The sequence below is a fragment of the Podarcis gaigeae genome, assembly GCF_964106915.1.
Source record: "Podarcis gaigeae genome assembly, chromosome: 8".
Taxonomy (NCBI): domain Eukaryota; kingdom Metazoa; phylum Chordata; class Lepidosauria; order Squamata; family Lacertidae; genus Podarcis; species Podarcis gaigeae.
Genome location: NC_139684.1, coordinates 81427852 through 81443635, shown reverse-complemented (window position 1 = coordinate 81443635; position 15784 = coordinate 81427852). Strand labels below are relative to the sequence as shown.

Genomic DNA, 15784 nt, shown 5'->3' with positions numbered 1-15784 from the left:
ACTAGATGGGCCATTGGATTGTTCCAGTAGGCTCCTCTTATGTTCTTGTGTATGGTGTGAAGGTAGAATTAAGATTTGTTGCTATGTTCGCTGTTGCCTCTGGCCCTGACCATCACTGGCTTGTGCTCAACCCACAGATGATTGCTCAGAGAGTAATGTGACCCCCAGGCTGACAAAAGTTCCCTGTCCCTGGGTTAACTGTGCATTTTGGTGTTCAGCTGAGGGTTAAGTCAAACAAAAACCAAACTACTAAGAAGGCAGCCAACTCCACTGATGTAACACACATGATACAGAAGGTGGAACCTTCCCAGAAGGCGTTATATTGATTCACAGAATGCAGTATGTTACATTTCTTTCTTCAATATATACATAGATATATCATGAACATATGTACAAACTATTAACACATAACCATACAAACAGTAACAGAACCATACATCTTCAGTATTTGCAAGGGACACCCTTCCTTTCAATAATGACTGCTCACACAAGTTGTTATTTTAAAAAGAAAACTAAAGTTTATTCTATATCTCCTCCTTGCCCAAGGTTCCCTTGCAGGGGGTTAATACTTGTGCAAACTTTCTAACCCAGAAAGAATCCCGTTTCTCTCACATTTATTATTATAAACAAGAAAGCAAAGCACCAGTACCCATAAACATTTCTTCAAATTTAAATTTTAAAAACGGTTTAATAATGAATGAAAACACTTTGTTTCCCCAATAAATAATCACAAATAAAAGGAAAAATCATAACAATTCAAGTAAGTGCTCTGGGCTGCCAAAGAGCATAGAGGTATGTCATCAAACCATAGTATTTTTTAAAAAAGTAAAAGCCACAGTTCCATCAGCTTTTTGAAATTGCTGACATCAGTCACAGGGCAATGTAGTGCAGGTGGGGAAAAATGCTTGTGCAGCAAAGCAGATTTTCAAGAACCGTCTCATTTAAAGGTAAAACAGTCCTGGTGGTTTTGCTTTCACACGTTTTGCTTCCTGAGGAAGTGAAACTTAATTCTATATAAGCATCTCCTTTTGTTGCGTTTTTGGAGAGCAGAAAAAGGTGGAGAATCATTCGGTCAGTTCCAGCAAGCTCTATAAGATGGCTTTCTCCGCACCTATTTTGCATCCAGTGAGTATAGAAATAAGATGTTTAAGAGATGAAAGCTTTTGGGATTGCAATGGGAAGAAGGGTGGCGTGGCCATCTTATCAATAGATTATGTTTGTGCAACATGCAGCACAAAGCTGGAGCTTTCTAAATAACAGCATGCATCTCATACGGTGAGGCAGATCTCGAAATCAGGTGGTCAGAAGTAGCCAAACAGATTTACAGTCCCTTTCCTGCCTCCTTCGCAGCAGAGTTTTTGCAGGCAACTGACCAAGCTTGCAGGTGGAATGGCGACCTGCAACTAGGATCAGATATTGATTCAAACATATAGGAAATGCAGAAACAAAGTAGGCAGAGCTTTGGCATGGAATTGAAGTTGTCTTCCATCTGCCTGGTGGGACGATGGAGGAAAATGCCATCGGGGGAACAGTCAAACAGTTGAAGAGTTACAGTGCCTGGTTTTTTTGTTTTGTTTTGTTTTATTGGTCATTCCCACTCTAATCACTGCTGTGGATACATGACCTGACTGTCTGTCTCCAGGCACTGCGGTCATCTGTAAAGGATCCCAGCAGGGTTTATGACATGGAATTGGGTGATGGGGAAAGCTTGTCTCCTTAAATATTTTGTCTGCCAAGCTGTTGTTCAAGGCACAGGGGGGGGGGGGGGAGGAGGGACAGCTAAGATAATAGAATAACAGAATGGTTCAGCTGGAAGGGACCCTGAGGGTTATCTAGTCTAATCCCCGCAATGCAGAAATCTCAACTGAAGCACCCATGACAGATGGCCAGGCAACCTCTGCTTAAAAACCTCCAAGGAATGAGAGTTCACCACCTTCTGAGCGTGTCCGTTCCGCTATCGAAAAGCTCTTACCACCAGGAAGTTATTCTAGATGGCAAATCCTAACCGCTGACTTCCAGTTAACCTCAGCAGTGATGTGGCTCACATTCCTTCCTCCTCTCCAAACCAGAGGAGGATGTTAAATCATAGCTGTCAACTTTTCCCTTTTCTTGTGAGGAATTCTATTCGGAATAAGAGAATTTCCCTTAAAAAAAGGGAAACGTTTGACAGCTATGTGTTAAATGCATCTTTGCATTAACATGCTGGGCTCCCTCCACCCCCCAAAGCCAATAGAATAGCATTAGCTGGAAGGCCTGATAATTTTTGGGACTGTGGTGGGCATGGAGGAGGAATTAACCCTTGCTCCCCCAGCTGAGGTCCACCAGTGGCTTCAAGTTTATCCCCAAGTTAAGGTCTCTGCTGCCTAGGGTGTCCCCAACTCTAGGACCAAGTGTGCATATTTGAGAAGCAGCCTCCTGATTTTTAAAACTTAACTACTTCCAGTAGGGGATGCGGGTGGCGCTGTGGGTTAAACCACAGAGCCTAGGTCTTGCTGATCAGAAGGTTGGCGGTTCGAATCCCTGCGACGCGGTGAGCTCCCGTTGCTCGGTCCCTGCTCCTGCCAACCTAGCAGTTCGAAAGCACATCAAGCACAAGTAGATAAATAGGTACCGCTCCGGCGGGAAGGTAAACGGCGTTTCAGTGCGCTGCTCTGGTTTGCCAGAAGCGGCTTAGTCATGCTGGTCACATGACCCAGAAGCTGTACGCCGGCTCCCTCAGCCAATAAAGCAAGATGAGCACCGCAACCCCAGAGTCGTTCGCGACCGGACCTAATGGTCAGGGGTCCCTTTACCTTTATTTCCAGTAGAGATTTATAATAGATGATGATGATAAATGTATACTTCATTTGTAGAATAGGAACAAGGATGTGATGATTTTTGCTTTTCTGCTCCACAGGGTGTTCCCTTTCTGCAATACTTTCACGCGCCCTTGCGTGGGGGGATGTCGATTTGCATCATAGGCCAGGTCCTGCATTCCGCAAAAGGGTTTGTCTCCCTGTGTGCCTCTTCTTTGCCTCCCATGCCCTCCTTCCCTCAACAAATGCCCTTTCCCCTCCTACAATCTTTCTCCTATTGCTAAATAATTTCCCAGGCTGAAGTCAGAAAGTTATCTTGTTGTTGTTGTTTAGTTGTTTAGTCGTGTCTGACTTTTCGTGACCCCCTGGACCAGAGCACGCCAGGCAGTCCTGTCTTCCACTGCCTCCCACAGTTTGGCCAACACATGCTGGCAGCTTCGAGAACACTGTCCAACCATCTCGTCCTCTGTCGTCCCCTTCTCCTTGTGCCCTCCATCTTTCCCAACATCAGGGTCTTCTCCAGGGAGTCTTCTCTTCTCATGAGGTGGCCAAAGTATTGGAGCCTCAGCTTCAGGATCTGTCCTTCCAGTGAGCACTCGGGGCTGATTTCCTTCAGAATGGAGAGGTTTGATCTTCTTGCAGTCCATGGGACTCTCAAGAGTCTCCTCCAGCACCATAATTCAAAAGCACCAATTCTTTGGCGATCAGCCTTCTTTATGGTCCAGCTCTCACTTCCATACATCACTACTGGGAATGAAGTAATCCCCTTCATGGACCACTGCCTTGCCATGGTGAAGGGGCTTGAATAACTCAAAGAAGCTATGAGCTATGCCGTGCAGGGCCACCCAAGATGGACAGGTCATAGTGGAGAGTTTTGACCAAACGTGATCCACCTGGAGCAGGAACCGGCAAGCCACTCCAGTATCCCTGCCAAGAAAACTCCATGGACAAAGACAACAGGCAAAAGTTATCTTAGGGAGCCCAAATCCTCTACCACACCGAGATTAACTCTTGAGACTACATTTTGACATTTTGACACATAGAAAAGATACTATGAGCAACACAGAGGGCACATTCACACTCACCTTTGCTTTCATGCTTTCGAGGCAACTGCCCAGGCTTTCCAGCTCTGTGTTCGAGTGTTTGTTTGTTGTGTCCTCAGGTTTTCCCGGGGAAAACCCATGCTTTACCTGGGAGAACCCAAGTGAATTGGAGCAAATGGCAATCCCCCAAAAACCCTATTGCCAGTTGCTCTGATTCAGTGGTAAATTTTGGGTCTTCCTGAGGCAAGTGCTGGGACTAAAAAGCCTGGACCTGTCACAACGTCCTTTCAATAGTGACTGCTATCACAAGTTGTTATTTTTAAAAGAAAGCTAGAGTTTATTCTATAGCTGCTCCCTGCCCAATGTTCCCTTGCAGGGTGTCAATACTTGCCACAACTTTTTCCACCCCTTCAGGACAAATCACACTTGCCAGAATTCTTTCTTCTGTGCAGTTGTTAAAAATTACCTCCTTTTTTTTTTGCACTGGCTACACATCACACCACCACTCTGTGACAATTTAGTATGGGGGACTCAGACCTGGGGTCCGGATGCGGCCCTCCGGGCCTCTGCATTTGGCCCTTGGAGCTCTCCACAGGCCACACTGTTCACTGGCCCTGCTTCAGATCTAGAGTGTTTTTGCCTGACTGGAATTGGCCCTCAAACTCTGATCATGCATTTTCTGCTTCCCTGGGTGAAGGGAAGTGGGGATGGGGATGGATGGGTGAGTGGATGCAGGACAGCCTTCAACAACCCGTTGCTGTCCCACAGTATCTGGAGGACACCAGGCAGGTGAAGGCTGATGGAGAAACTAATCTGCTGCGCAACAGGTAAAACTATATTACTAAGCAAGTACTACTGCTTCCTCCATTTTGCCTCTGGCCCTGCCCACCACTGGGGGGGGGGGCACTCAGAAGGTTGTCCAGAAAGCGAATGTGGCCCTCGGGGTGAGCAAACCTCCCCACCCTTTTCTTTTAGGCAGATACTTGAAAATGCATTGAAATGCAACACATTTAAGGAGGTGAAAACTACAGCCATCTTTGCGTTAAGCAGTTTCCCTAGCACTATACACCAGTATGTATTTAATAAGCTTTAAAAGACGCCTGCTTCCTGGGAGAAAAGCAATGGAAAACCTAGACAGCATCTTAAAAAGCAGAGACATCACCTTGCCAACAAAGGTCCGTATAGTAAAAGCTATGGTTTTCCCAGTAGTGATGTATGGAAGTGAGAGCTGGACCATAAAGAAGGCTGATCGCCGAAGAATTGATGCTTTTGAATTCTGGTGCTGGAGGAGACTCTTGAGAGTCCCATGGACTGCAAGAAGATTCAACCTATCCATTCTGAAGGAAATCAGCCCTGAGCGCTCACTGGAAGGACAGATCCTGAAGCTGAGGCTCCAATACTTTGGCCACCTCATGAGAAGAGAAGACTCCCTGGAAAAGACCCTGATGTTGGGAAAGATGGAGGGCACAAGGAGAAGGGGGCGACAGAGGACGAGATGGCTGGACAGTGTTCTCGAAGCTACAAACATGAGTTTGACCAAACTGCAGGAGGCAGTGGAAGACTGGAGTGCCTGGCGTGCTCTGGTCCAGGGGGTCATGAAGAGTCGGACACGACTAAACGACTAAACAGCAACAACAACAATGGCCCATCCTATCCCAAAGTCTGGATAGCTCAGTTGGTTAGAGCATGGCGCTGATAATGCCAAGGTTGCTGATTTGATCCCCATATGGGTGGGACATTTGCATATTCCTGCATTTCAAGGGGTTGGACTAGATGATCCTCAGGGTCCCTTCCAACTTCGATTCTATCGTTCTAAGGTGAGTTTCAGGACATCCTTTCTTAATTCAGCCTCAAGCTACCCCTTTCTCCCACTACCTCTCTGCTATTAACCCCCCTCACCCCACCTTTCCCTTCAGTACCATCTCCTCCTACATAGCTTCAGTGTCAATATCGTATTTCAGGTTTGCGTTCACTGTTAATCTGTTGGGCGAGAATGGCGACATCATCTTCCACTTCAACCCGCGGATGAATGAAAACGAGGTGGTCTGCAATACGAAGCAAAACGGAGGTTGGGGAAAAGAGGAACGCTGGCCCATTCCATTCGAGGCAGGGGCCACTTTTATGATGATCATCGATGTCATGAGCGACTGCTACAGGGTGAGGCTGGCAGCGGGGCATATCTCTTCTCCATCAAACAGTCTTCTCATGGCCTGTGGGCTTTTAATTCTCGTGGTTCAAGATGGCTTTACTTTTTCTGTAACGGGCAAGATGGCTTTATGTTTAGTAAAGTGGAAAAGGGACCCCTGACCCCGTGACCGACTCTGGGGTGGCGGCGCTCATCTCGCTTTACTGGCCGAGGGAGCCAGCGTATAGCTTCCGGGTCATGTGGCCAGCATGACTAAGCCGCTTCTGGCAAACCAGAGCAGCACACGGAAACGCCGTTTACCTTCCCGCTGGAGTGGTACCTACTGTATTTTTTGCTCTATAGGACACAATTTTCCCCCTCCAAAAATTAAGGGGAAATGTGTGTGCATACTATGGAGTGAATGCAGGCTGCGCAGCTAAGCCCAAAGCCAAAACAGGGAGACGGAGCGCTGCGCAGCGCTCCGTCTCGCTGTTGTAGCTTGGGGTTAGCTGCGCAAAGCTTCCGCAGGCACCCCGCTGCCCTGCGGAGGCTACGAAGGCTGTACGAAGGTGGTGTCAGCCCCACAAGCTCGGGGGGCAGCGGGAAGGTGGTGCGCCGCCTCTGCGCTGCTCCCCGACCTGGTTTTGAGGCTGGCTGTGGGGGAAAGCAGCGTTCCCCCCCACGTCAGCCCCACAAGCTCGGGGGGCAGCAGGAAGGTGGCGCGGCGCCTGTGGCCTTTTAATTCTAAGCCGCTTCTGGCGAACCAGAGCAGCACACGGAAACGGCGTTTACCTTCCCGCCACTTTGACGTGCTTTGGAACTGCTAGGTTGGCAGGAGAACTCACCATGAATGCCTCCCTCGTTCTCTTAGAATGGCAATGGCGCCCTCTTGAGAGATGCTGGAACTGAGTTCTGATGAGTTCTGGCTGAAAAAAAAGCCCTGTGTTTAGACATTCAGAAGAAATTGCAGGGGTATGTCTTTTCATCATCCCCTTTAGAGATGTGAACACCTTGATGTATGTGGAATTTAAAAGGATCTTAAAATTTACGTTCCCTAAAAAACCCGAAGCCTTTCTGTTGGCTATAACAGATGATGATATACAAAAAAAGAGCACTTAATCTATTTCTTTACGTGACCGCTGTGGCCAGAATAGTGTAGGGGGAGGCGGGGCACATTGATGCAAGGGGCACATTGATACACCAATAATATTTCAATATCGAGAAACGTTATTTGTGTCGTGACATCACTAAAACGTGTCTATACATGTGTGAGTACGACAGTTGCAACTGGGCCGCCTGCCAGTTCACCGTTGGGGTTTGATGAGAGTAGGTGTTTTCAGTGAGGCCAACTAAAAAATTATGTGAAATGTAAAAGTGTTCCAATGCTGTTTTACATCGTTTAGTTAAGATTTTAAAATACCAAAGGTAAGTTATCCCACTCAGTAATCAGGATTAAACATGATTTTTAAATAAGTTCAGTGGTTTTATTAATAATTGTTAGTTTTCTGAAAATGTCCGTTGGGGCACTTTGATACACTAAGGCACATTGATACATATAAAAGTGCCCCACTAGTGTACAATAGTGCCTCAATATACAAATTTGCATGAAATCTCAAAACTGTTTTCCTGCTCATGAAATTTGAAAAGAAAAAAACTTGTTTACTACATATCTAAAAATAAAATGACCGATTATCAAGTGTCATATCTCAGGAAAAAAACAGGATCTTGTATTTTTGTCTTCCCCATTGTAGAAGATAAGGCAAGCACTGATTTCAAAGATGTTGTTTTGCTGTTGCCAAAACCAAATTTCTCAAAGGGCACATCTAGAACATCATCTCTTTATACTTTTTCTTTTGACTTCATAATGTGCAATAGAAGCTAAATGTTAAGTAATTATCTTGTTTTTTATAAACATTTTGTTTAAATTACTGTTTTTTGACTACCTAATGTGAATTCTTAAAAGTTTTTCCAATGAGGTGACCAAAGTATTGGAGCCTCAGCTTCAGGACCTGACCTTCCAGTGAGCACTCAGGGCTGATTTCCTTCAGATTGGATAGGTTTGATCTTCTTGTTGTCCACGGTACTCTCAAGAGCATAGATGAGCATAAAGCTTCTGAGTTTGCTTCTCCCTCTATTCTTTCGCATCCTCAAATACTCTCAAGGATGAGCAAATGCAAACATGCTCTGAGCTTTACTCCTTGTTTTCGGAAAACACACAGCCCCTGATATTAATATATTAGATAAGGCACGTTTCCCTCTCCTATCTAAAGAATGTTTCAAAGTATGAATTCATCTTCCTAGTGAACTCATCTTTGTCACTGGAGGTGCAAATAGCCCCTGAGGTATGAAGCATTTCTGAGACTGGCTTCCTAATTATGATTTCTCTTGGACAGAGAGAATCTGGCCACGTGTGGCTGCCTTTGAAGACAGTTCAGAGGCAGCAGCTAGCTGAGAACATCGTGGCAAGGCTGCTAATGGGAGCTAGGGGATGAGACCTCTCTCTCCAGTATCAAAACAACTTTACTGACTCCTAGTGGTAGTCATTATTATGATAGATTAGTAGCTTCTTCGCAGGATTAACACATATCACCCACTAAAAATAGACAACAAATGTCTAAAACCCTCCAAATTTACATGCAAAAGCCTGGGTGAAAAAAAATGTTGTTGCATAATATTATTATTAATAATAATAATAATAATAATAATAATAATAATAATAATAATAATTTTTTATTTGTACCCCGCCCATCTGGCTGGGTTTCCCCAGCCACTCTGGGTGGCTTCCACAAAGACCAAAAATACACTAAGATGTCACACATTAAAAACTTCCCTGAAGATGTCTTCTGAATGTCAGGTAGTTGTTTATCTCTTTGACATCTGATGGGAGGGCGTTCCACAGGGTGGGTGGCACTACCAAGAAGGCCCTCTGCCTGGTTCACTGTAGCTTGGCTTCTCGCAGTGAGGGAACCGCCAGAAGGCCCTCGGCACTGGATCTCAGTGTCCGGGCAGAACAATGGGGGTGGAAACGCTCCTTCAGGTATACTGGGCTGAGGCCGTTTAGGGCTTTAAAGGTCAACACCAACACTTTGAATTGTGCTCAGAAATGTACTGGGAGCCAATGTAGGTCTTTCAAGACCGGTGTTATGTGGTCTCGGCGGCTGCCCCCAGTCACCAGTCTAGCTGCCGCATTCTGGATTAGTTGTAGTTTCCGGGTCACCTTCAAAGGTAGCCCCACGTAGAGCGCATTGCGGTAGTCCAAGTGGGAGATAACTAGAGCATGCACCACTCTTGTGAGACAGCCCGTGGGCAGGTAGGGTCTCAGCCTGCGTACCAGGTGGAGCTGGTAGACAGCTGCCCTGGATACAGAATTGACCTGTGCCTCCATGGATAGTTGTGAGTCCATAAAGATATACAGTGGTACCTCAGTTTACGAACTTAATCCGTTCCGGAAGTCCATTCTTCAACCAAAGCCGTTCTTAAACCGAGGCTCGCTTTTCCTCATGAGACCTCCCGCCGCTGGTGCCCTTCCACCGTTCGGCTTCCATTCTTAGACCGAGATAAAGTTTGCTAACCGGGACACTACTTCCGGTTTTGCGGAGTTCGTATACCGAATAGTTTGTAAACAGGGTTGTTCTTAAACCGAGGTACCACTGTATAATGATGCTGTCAGGCAGGCCTCCCTAGGGAGAGCATTCCACAAGCAGGGAGCCATCACCGAAAAGGCCCATTCTCATGCCACCACCCTCCACATGTCCCTCAGAGAGGGCACATGTCTTAGATGGCAATTGCTCGGCACCCTATGCGGAGGTACTGGTCGTGCTGCCCTAAATCTGCCTGTGCTGTCACTTTCTTGTTCTATTCTTTCCCTAGGTAACTGTCAATAGTAAAGACTTCCTGAAATATGTCCACCGCATTCCCTTTTTTAGCGCCCGGGCTCTGGAAATCAAAGGGGATGTCAACTTGCAGAGGGTCTCTTAGGGTGAGTTGCAGGTTTTTAAAGCTTCTTCTCTTTCCCTGTTTAAAACTTGTCAACGTGGTTTCTCTTGCTTACGGTAAGGAAAACAGCCGTTTGTCAGTTAAAGAGAAGTCCTTTGAAATGAGGCAATCTAATCTTAAAGGAGCTGTTGTTGGGCAAGTTTATTTATTTATTACATTGATATCTCCCACCCTTCCTCCCAAAGGAGACAGATTCGCAAAGCAACAAGTGATAAAGCAATAAAATCACGTTGAACATAATTCCAATACAGATGCAAACTGGGAGCGAACTCAGTTTAAACGGTTTGTTGGAAGAGGAAAGTCTGCAGTTGTCAGTCAGACCTCTCTTAAAGGAACACCTTAGTCCTACTGGTACTACTGACCAGTGTCAAATCATTTGACCCTGGCCAAATCTGATGTATCAGGACAATGCGACTTCCACGTACGCTTGGATAACGGCAGGTTATTTGGATCTGTTCCATTGTGATGTCTCTCCTAATTTTGAAATCTTAAACTGCTTTGGTTGCTGTAGGGCAGGGGCAGCCAATGTAATGCCTTCCATATGTTTTGGACTACAACTCCCATAATTCTCTACATTGGTCAGGCTTGCTGGGGCTGTTGGGAGTTGTAGTTCAAAACATGTAGCGGGTACAACAGTAGGGTTGCCATATTTCAAAGAGTGGAAATCCGGACACACTACCAACATGGCTGCCATATGGGCAGATTTTCCTGCCCAGATGCTGTTTATGAGGGCTGAATACTGAGTATGTCCAGGAAATTCTGGACATATGGCAACCTAAACAACATTGGTTCTCCTTGCTCCAGTGGATGATCTTCCCTGGAAGACAAGGGAGGCTGAGACCTTGATGAATCTCCTGGATCTCTCGGTGGTGGCTGATGCGATCAGTCACAGTATCATTCTGGACCACTTTGTAGGACTGTGATGAATGGGGAATACCTGTAGTGCCGGTAACCCATTTGCATTTTTTAAAATTGTGTGTGGGTTTTTTTCTTTACAGGAACAAAACAAAAAGAGGGGGAAAGAGAAGACAATGCTCAGAAAGATACACAGAACAGAAAACAAATTTATTTTTTAAAAGGATTATAAATTGCTATACCTTGTCTACTTACAATAAAATAAAAGAGAATGCAACTTAATATTTGTGGAAGAAATAATGTTGACTAGTATATAAAAACGAGTCTGAGCTTTCATGGCCTCTTGCATATGGATTCTGAAGAGTCTGTGAACATTAGGAAGAGAAACCATTATTGCTCCAAGAAAATTTCTTTTGCAACAGATCAATCCTCTCCTTAAAAAAATAAAATCAACAAATACTTGCAGGCATGCCCATAATGGATCTGTGGTTTCTAGAAGTTATGGTGGGCAGAGAAGTGCTGATTTAGGTGGGGAGGGGACAGCAACAGACAATGCAAATATATTTCACCAAGCACAGCGCCCACTAGTGGGAATGGGAAACATGGACATAGATTTTGGAGACATAAAATTGAAAGTGTCTATGTATGGATGAGGGAACACAAATGTGCACATGGAAACAGCAAAAGCCCATTGTTACTATTAGCTACCCACCCTTCACCCTAAGGCCCCGGGGCACGTTACAACATTAAAACACAATGTTTAAAACTGTTTCAAAAAAACTTGCAGTCACAGAAATAAGGTGGGTCCAAAAATTAAACACCTCAAGTCTCAAAAGCCAGCGCAAAGTGTTGTGTGTCCAGCACTTGCCAGGGGCAAGGTGTCAGATACAGCTCTGTGGGGAGGGAGCTCCACACCTCCTCACCCTTCCCAGCCTTTCTCTGCCGCTGCCAAGGCCCAGCCCCACATGAGCACCGGCTCTGAGGGGCAGGCAGAGGGCAGGGCTGGCCTGGGTGGGAAGAAAGGGGGAGTGGAGAACAAAGAAGTCTTGATTTTTTAAAAAAAATTAAAAATGCTTTGTACGTCAACATCTAATCTTGCCCCTTTCTAAAATGTATTTATTGGAGTGTGTTTTTCTTGTTGTCTATCTACCAAAGAATAAAATGAAACCAGGATTGATGGGTTTTCTGCCAGTGGTGGAGGGTGGGGGTGTGCTGGTGAAATGGGGGGTGGCACTCACCCTTCATCTGATAGGAAATGCTCTGTGGGGGAGGGGGCACGGCAATGGGGGTTCGAGGAGGGTCAGTTGGGGTGAGGAGTGAGCAATGTCCCTCATATTTCCATATGAGGAATGTTGGAGGGTATGCAACCAATGGCTTATGGCTATGCTCCACCTCCACAGTTGGAGGCAGTGATAATAATAATAATAAAATAAAAATTTTATTTATATCCCACCCTCCCCAGCCGAAGCTGGGCTCAGAACAGCTAACAACAATAAAAGTAACATAGCATTCGAAAATCAATTCATTTTAAAATCAATTCAAAATCAAATTAATGCCAACCTTTGGGCTAGAGTTTTGTGAGGATTCCCAAAGGAGGGGGTGCTTCTGAATTGCTGGAAGTCACAGGAACAGGGGCAAACGAAGGCGCCGTGACACCTGGGGTGGCAATCCACTATGTACTGCACATGTGCGGCGTCACACGCATGTGCTGTATGTAGCAACGCCGCACATGCGCTGTACATAGCAGTTTGCCAGCGCCGCCGCTCCAGCGCTGTAGGAGCCTCTGTTTGCGATTGTAGTGGTGGCAGAGGAATCCCACCGCTGTCCATATGGCACTCAAGTGCCACCGCTGGTAAACTGCTATGTACAGTGCATGTGCGGCATTGTTACGTACAGCGCATGCGTGTGACGCTGCACATGCGCTGTACATAGCGGTTTGCCGCCGGCGCCAGCATCCTCTGCTCACGGCTGCAGCTGCGAACGGAGGATCCTCCACATGCAGCTGTGGTGGCACGGTGGCTGCTCATGCTGCCACAAGCCCCCATGGGGAGCCTTGTCACCCCCCCAGACATGGCACCGAGGGCGCACCGCCCCCCCCCGTTGCGACGCCACTGCACAGGAAGGGAGAATGCCCTTATGCTTGAGTCCTGACTCCTGTGTGTCGGTTTTGTGGGAATGTTCAGGGAGGCAGGAGAGGATATATTGTTTAATGATACCCTTCCTAATTTGCGTTAGGAAGTTCTATGGCTTAGCAGAGTTTAAACATTCCCCTTTAAACGCACAGCGGTTAGCCTCTCAATATAAGATTCCTGGTAAGATCCCTTCTTGTCCCTCTTAAAAAGAATAGACACAGCAATCTTATTAAAGTCAATATAAAACTAGTTTACTCACAATCATTCAGTTCACAGTTGGATAACTGAAGGCAGACTTAGGTTACAAAAGTATATGTACATGTGGAACTATCCCATAAGGGAGATAGTTCCAAGTGACTGATGACAGGCAGGCACTTCTGCTAACACGTAGAAAAACAAAATGGAGGAGAGGAGCTAAAGAAGATGGTGTACTCCTCTTCCCCAGATTAGGCCTCACACACACAGGCCTCTAGTCATATGCAGAGAAAGTTTGTCCTAGCTCAGGAGGAAACAGGAAGTCAGACTTATTAAATAGTGGGTGGAAATAGCAAACGACACAGAGATTTCTCCAAGTAGTTCTTTATTTGTAAGCTGGAACTGAACTGAACATCAAACAACTCAGCCAGCCTGCTTTTATAGGCAGCTGGCTGTCAACATTGTAACAACAACAACCCAGGGTTTTCCGCCTAAATTAACTGATGTGGACCTGAGTGAAAACTATATACACGATACCCCTGGTGTCCGGGGTGAGAACTTCAATACATAACACACCTCCCCACCGAGATAAGGCATTAGTTACAATCATAGTAGTTCCATTACATACAGCAATACCCTTATTGGTTTCAGTAAGGCACATAAGCATATCGATTCCAATTTTACAAGTTCGCAGGCATAACTGTTTCGCTATCAACTATATTGCCTGTAAGACTCACCATCACATATTAGTTAACCCTATTCACCATACCGCTTTACATGTGCAGTTTGTCCAGTGAACATAGTCTTTTAAATAAGCTGGACGCTTGGAAACCCTGCTGGACCTCCAAGGGCCAGTATCAGAGTCCAGGTGGCCGCCCGATTCTGGCTGCGACTGTAATGTGATCAAATGTGGCGTTGAGCCCGAGTTCCCTGGCTGCACTGCTGTCGAAGGAACCGCCGCGAGCGGAGTCGGCGGACGGTCAGGCATGGCGGTGGTCCGAGTCTCTGGAGAGCCAGGCAGACCACCGAAACGACTTGGCTCGGCTCCATGTCCGCAGTTTTGAGGAAGATGTAGGTGGAGCCTCACCTTCCATTAACAACTGCTCCGGAGCTGGGGCCACAGTAGGGTAGTGTCCAAATCCCCAACCCTGCGCCTTAGCTGGTCTATGTGCCGGCGCCATAAGCATCTGTTCTCTTTTTTAAAAGAAATCATTTTTATTTTTATTGATTTTCCAATAAAAAACATCCAATTAAATATCTGACCATAATACTTCAATTAAAAAATTAAAAAACTAAAATAAAAAAGATCAAATTATAGTCCAAATTGTATTTACAGTGGTGCCTCGCAAGACGAAAAGAATCCGTTCTGCGAGTCTCTTCGTCTAGCGGTTTTTTCGTCTTGCGAAGCAAGCCCATTGACGGATTAGCAGATTAGCGCTATTAGCACTATTAGCGGCTTTTAGCGGCTTTTAGCGGATAAGCGGCTTAGTGGCTTAGAAAGGGGGGGGGAGGAAAAAACCCCCGCAGGAACTCGCAAGACATTTTCGTCTTGCAAAGCAAGCCCATAGGAAATTCGTTTTGCGAAGCACCTCCGAAACGGAAAACTCTTTCGTCTAGCGAGTTTTCCGTCTTGCGAGGTGTTCGTCTTGCGGGGCACCACTGTATTAATTCCTTGGGGCTCTCCACAGTCTGGATCTCTGGAGCATATCTCCGCATCTTAGTCCTGCTTCTCCTTGTTGTTTCCATATTTTCTCATCTCGATATTAATGCTTGGTAATTTTTTGTCCCTGGGTCCAGGATTCTCATTCATGTCAAACACCATATAATTTCATCCGCTGAATACAGCTTTGTTAATATAATTTTTTTCCAACTGCCTTTTTATCAGCTCAGCTACGTCTGATTCCGTTCCAATTCCGGGATGTTGTCCAAATCTGTTATCTTTTATGGCGCAGCAACTCATTAATTGTCCAACAAGCGTCCGTTCTTGAGTGTCACCTGGTACGAACGGGGCCCTGTAAACCCCACTACTGTGGCCGACACCCAAGGAGTGTTCCCCACAAAGTTCTGGGCAAAAACCTGGAATAAAAGACCGTGGTGTGTTAATATATAACAAGACTCCTGGCTGGCACAGAGCATCCACTAGCATGTCCATTCTAGGAATGTTGTACTTGATTGCTATGTGCTTTACATCCCTCGGGTTTCTCCCAGGAACCTGGTTGGCCAATGTGAAGACAGGATGCTGCACTAGATAGCCTGATTCAGCAGTTTTACCTTATGTTCTTGTGTGCTGTGTGAAGGTAAAATTCACATTTGCTGCTCTGTGTAATTTTGCCTCTGGTGCTGACCATCACTGGCATGTGCTCACCCCCAGAAAATTGCCCAGAAGGACTCTCACCCCCAGACTGAAAAAGATTCCCTGCACCTGGGCTAATTCCTCCTTTTGGTGGTCAATTGATCATTGCTTGATAATTTGTATTCACAATCCCAATGTTTAAGATGCAGGTTGCAGATGATCTGTCACTTTCTCCTTCCCTTGCCTCCTCCCCTCAAGGGTTCAAGACTAGAGGAGTGGAGGTGGAGCGGTCCCTAGTCCTCCTTGTCCTCCTGTGCCAGCTTTTGGGCCCTTCGTTAGGGATTGTGGAG

General features: G+C 46.0%; 1 protein-coding gene across 1 annotated transcript; it reads left to right on the top strand.

Moving 5' to 3' along the window:
* The first annotated feature begins 986 nt into the window (after positions 1 to 986).
* Positions 987 to 11096, top strand: LOC310851769 (galectin-9-like). Its single transcript, XM_083754449.1, has 5 exons — positions 987 to 1125; positions 2897 to 2985; positions 5800 to 5995; positions 9834 to 9942; positions 10958 to 11096. The coding sequence occupies exons 1-4, from the start codon at positions 1096 to 1098 to the stop codon at positions 9939 to 9941; spliced, it is 423 nt and encodes a 140-aa protein (XP_083610575.1). The 5' UTR covers positions 987 to 1095; the 3' UTR covers position 9942; positions 10958 to 11096.
* The last annotated feature ends 4688 nt before the right edge of the window (positions 11097 to 15784 follow it).

What these genes read in the sequence shown, in the direction of transcription:
- LOC310851769 (XM_083754449.1), top strand. Translation starts at nt 1,096, where the DNA reads ATGGCTTTCTCCGCACCTATTTTGCATCCA. An exon ending in CCGCACCTATTTTGCATCCA is followed by an intron (nt 1,126 to 2,896) that starts GTGAGTATAGAA and finishes TCTGCTCCACAG; the next exon opens with GGTGTTCCCTTTCTGCAATA. An exon ending in TCATGAGCGACTGCTACAGG is followed by an intron (nt 5,996 to 9,833) that starts GTGAGGCTGGCA and finishes TTCTTTCCCTAG; the next exon opens with GTAACTGTCAATAGTAAAGA.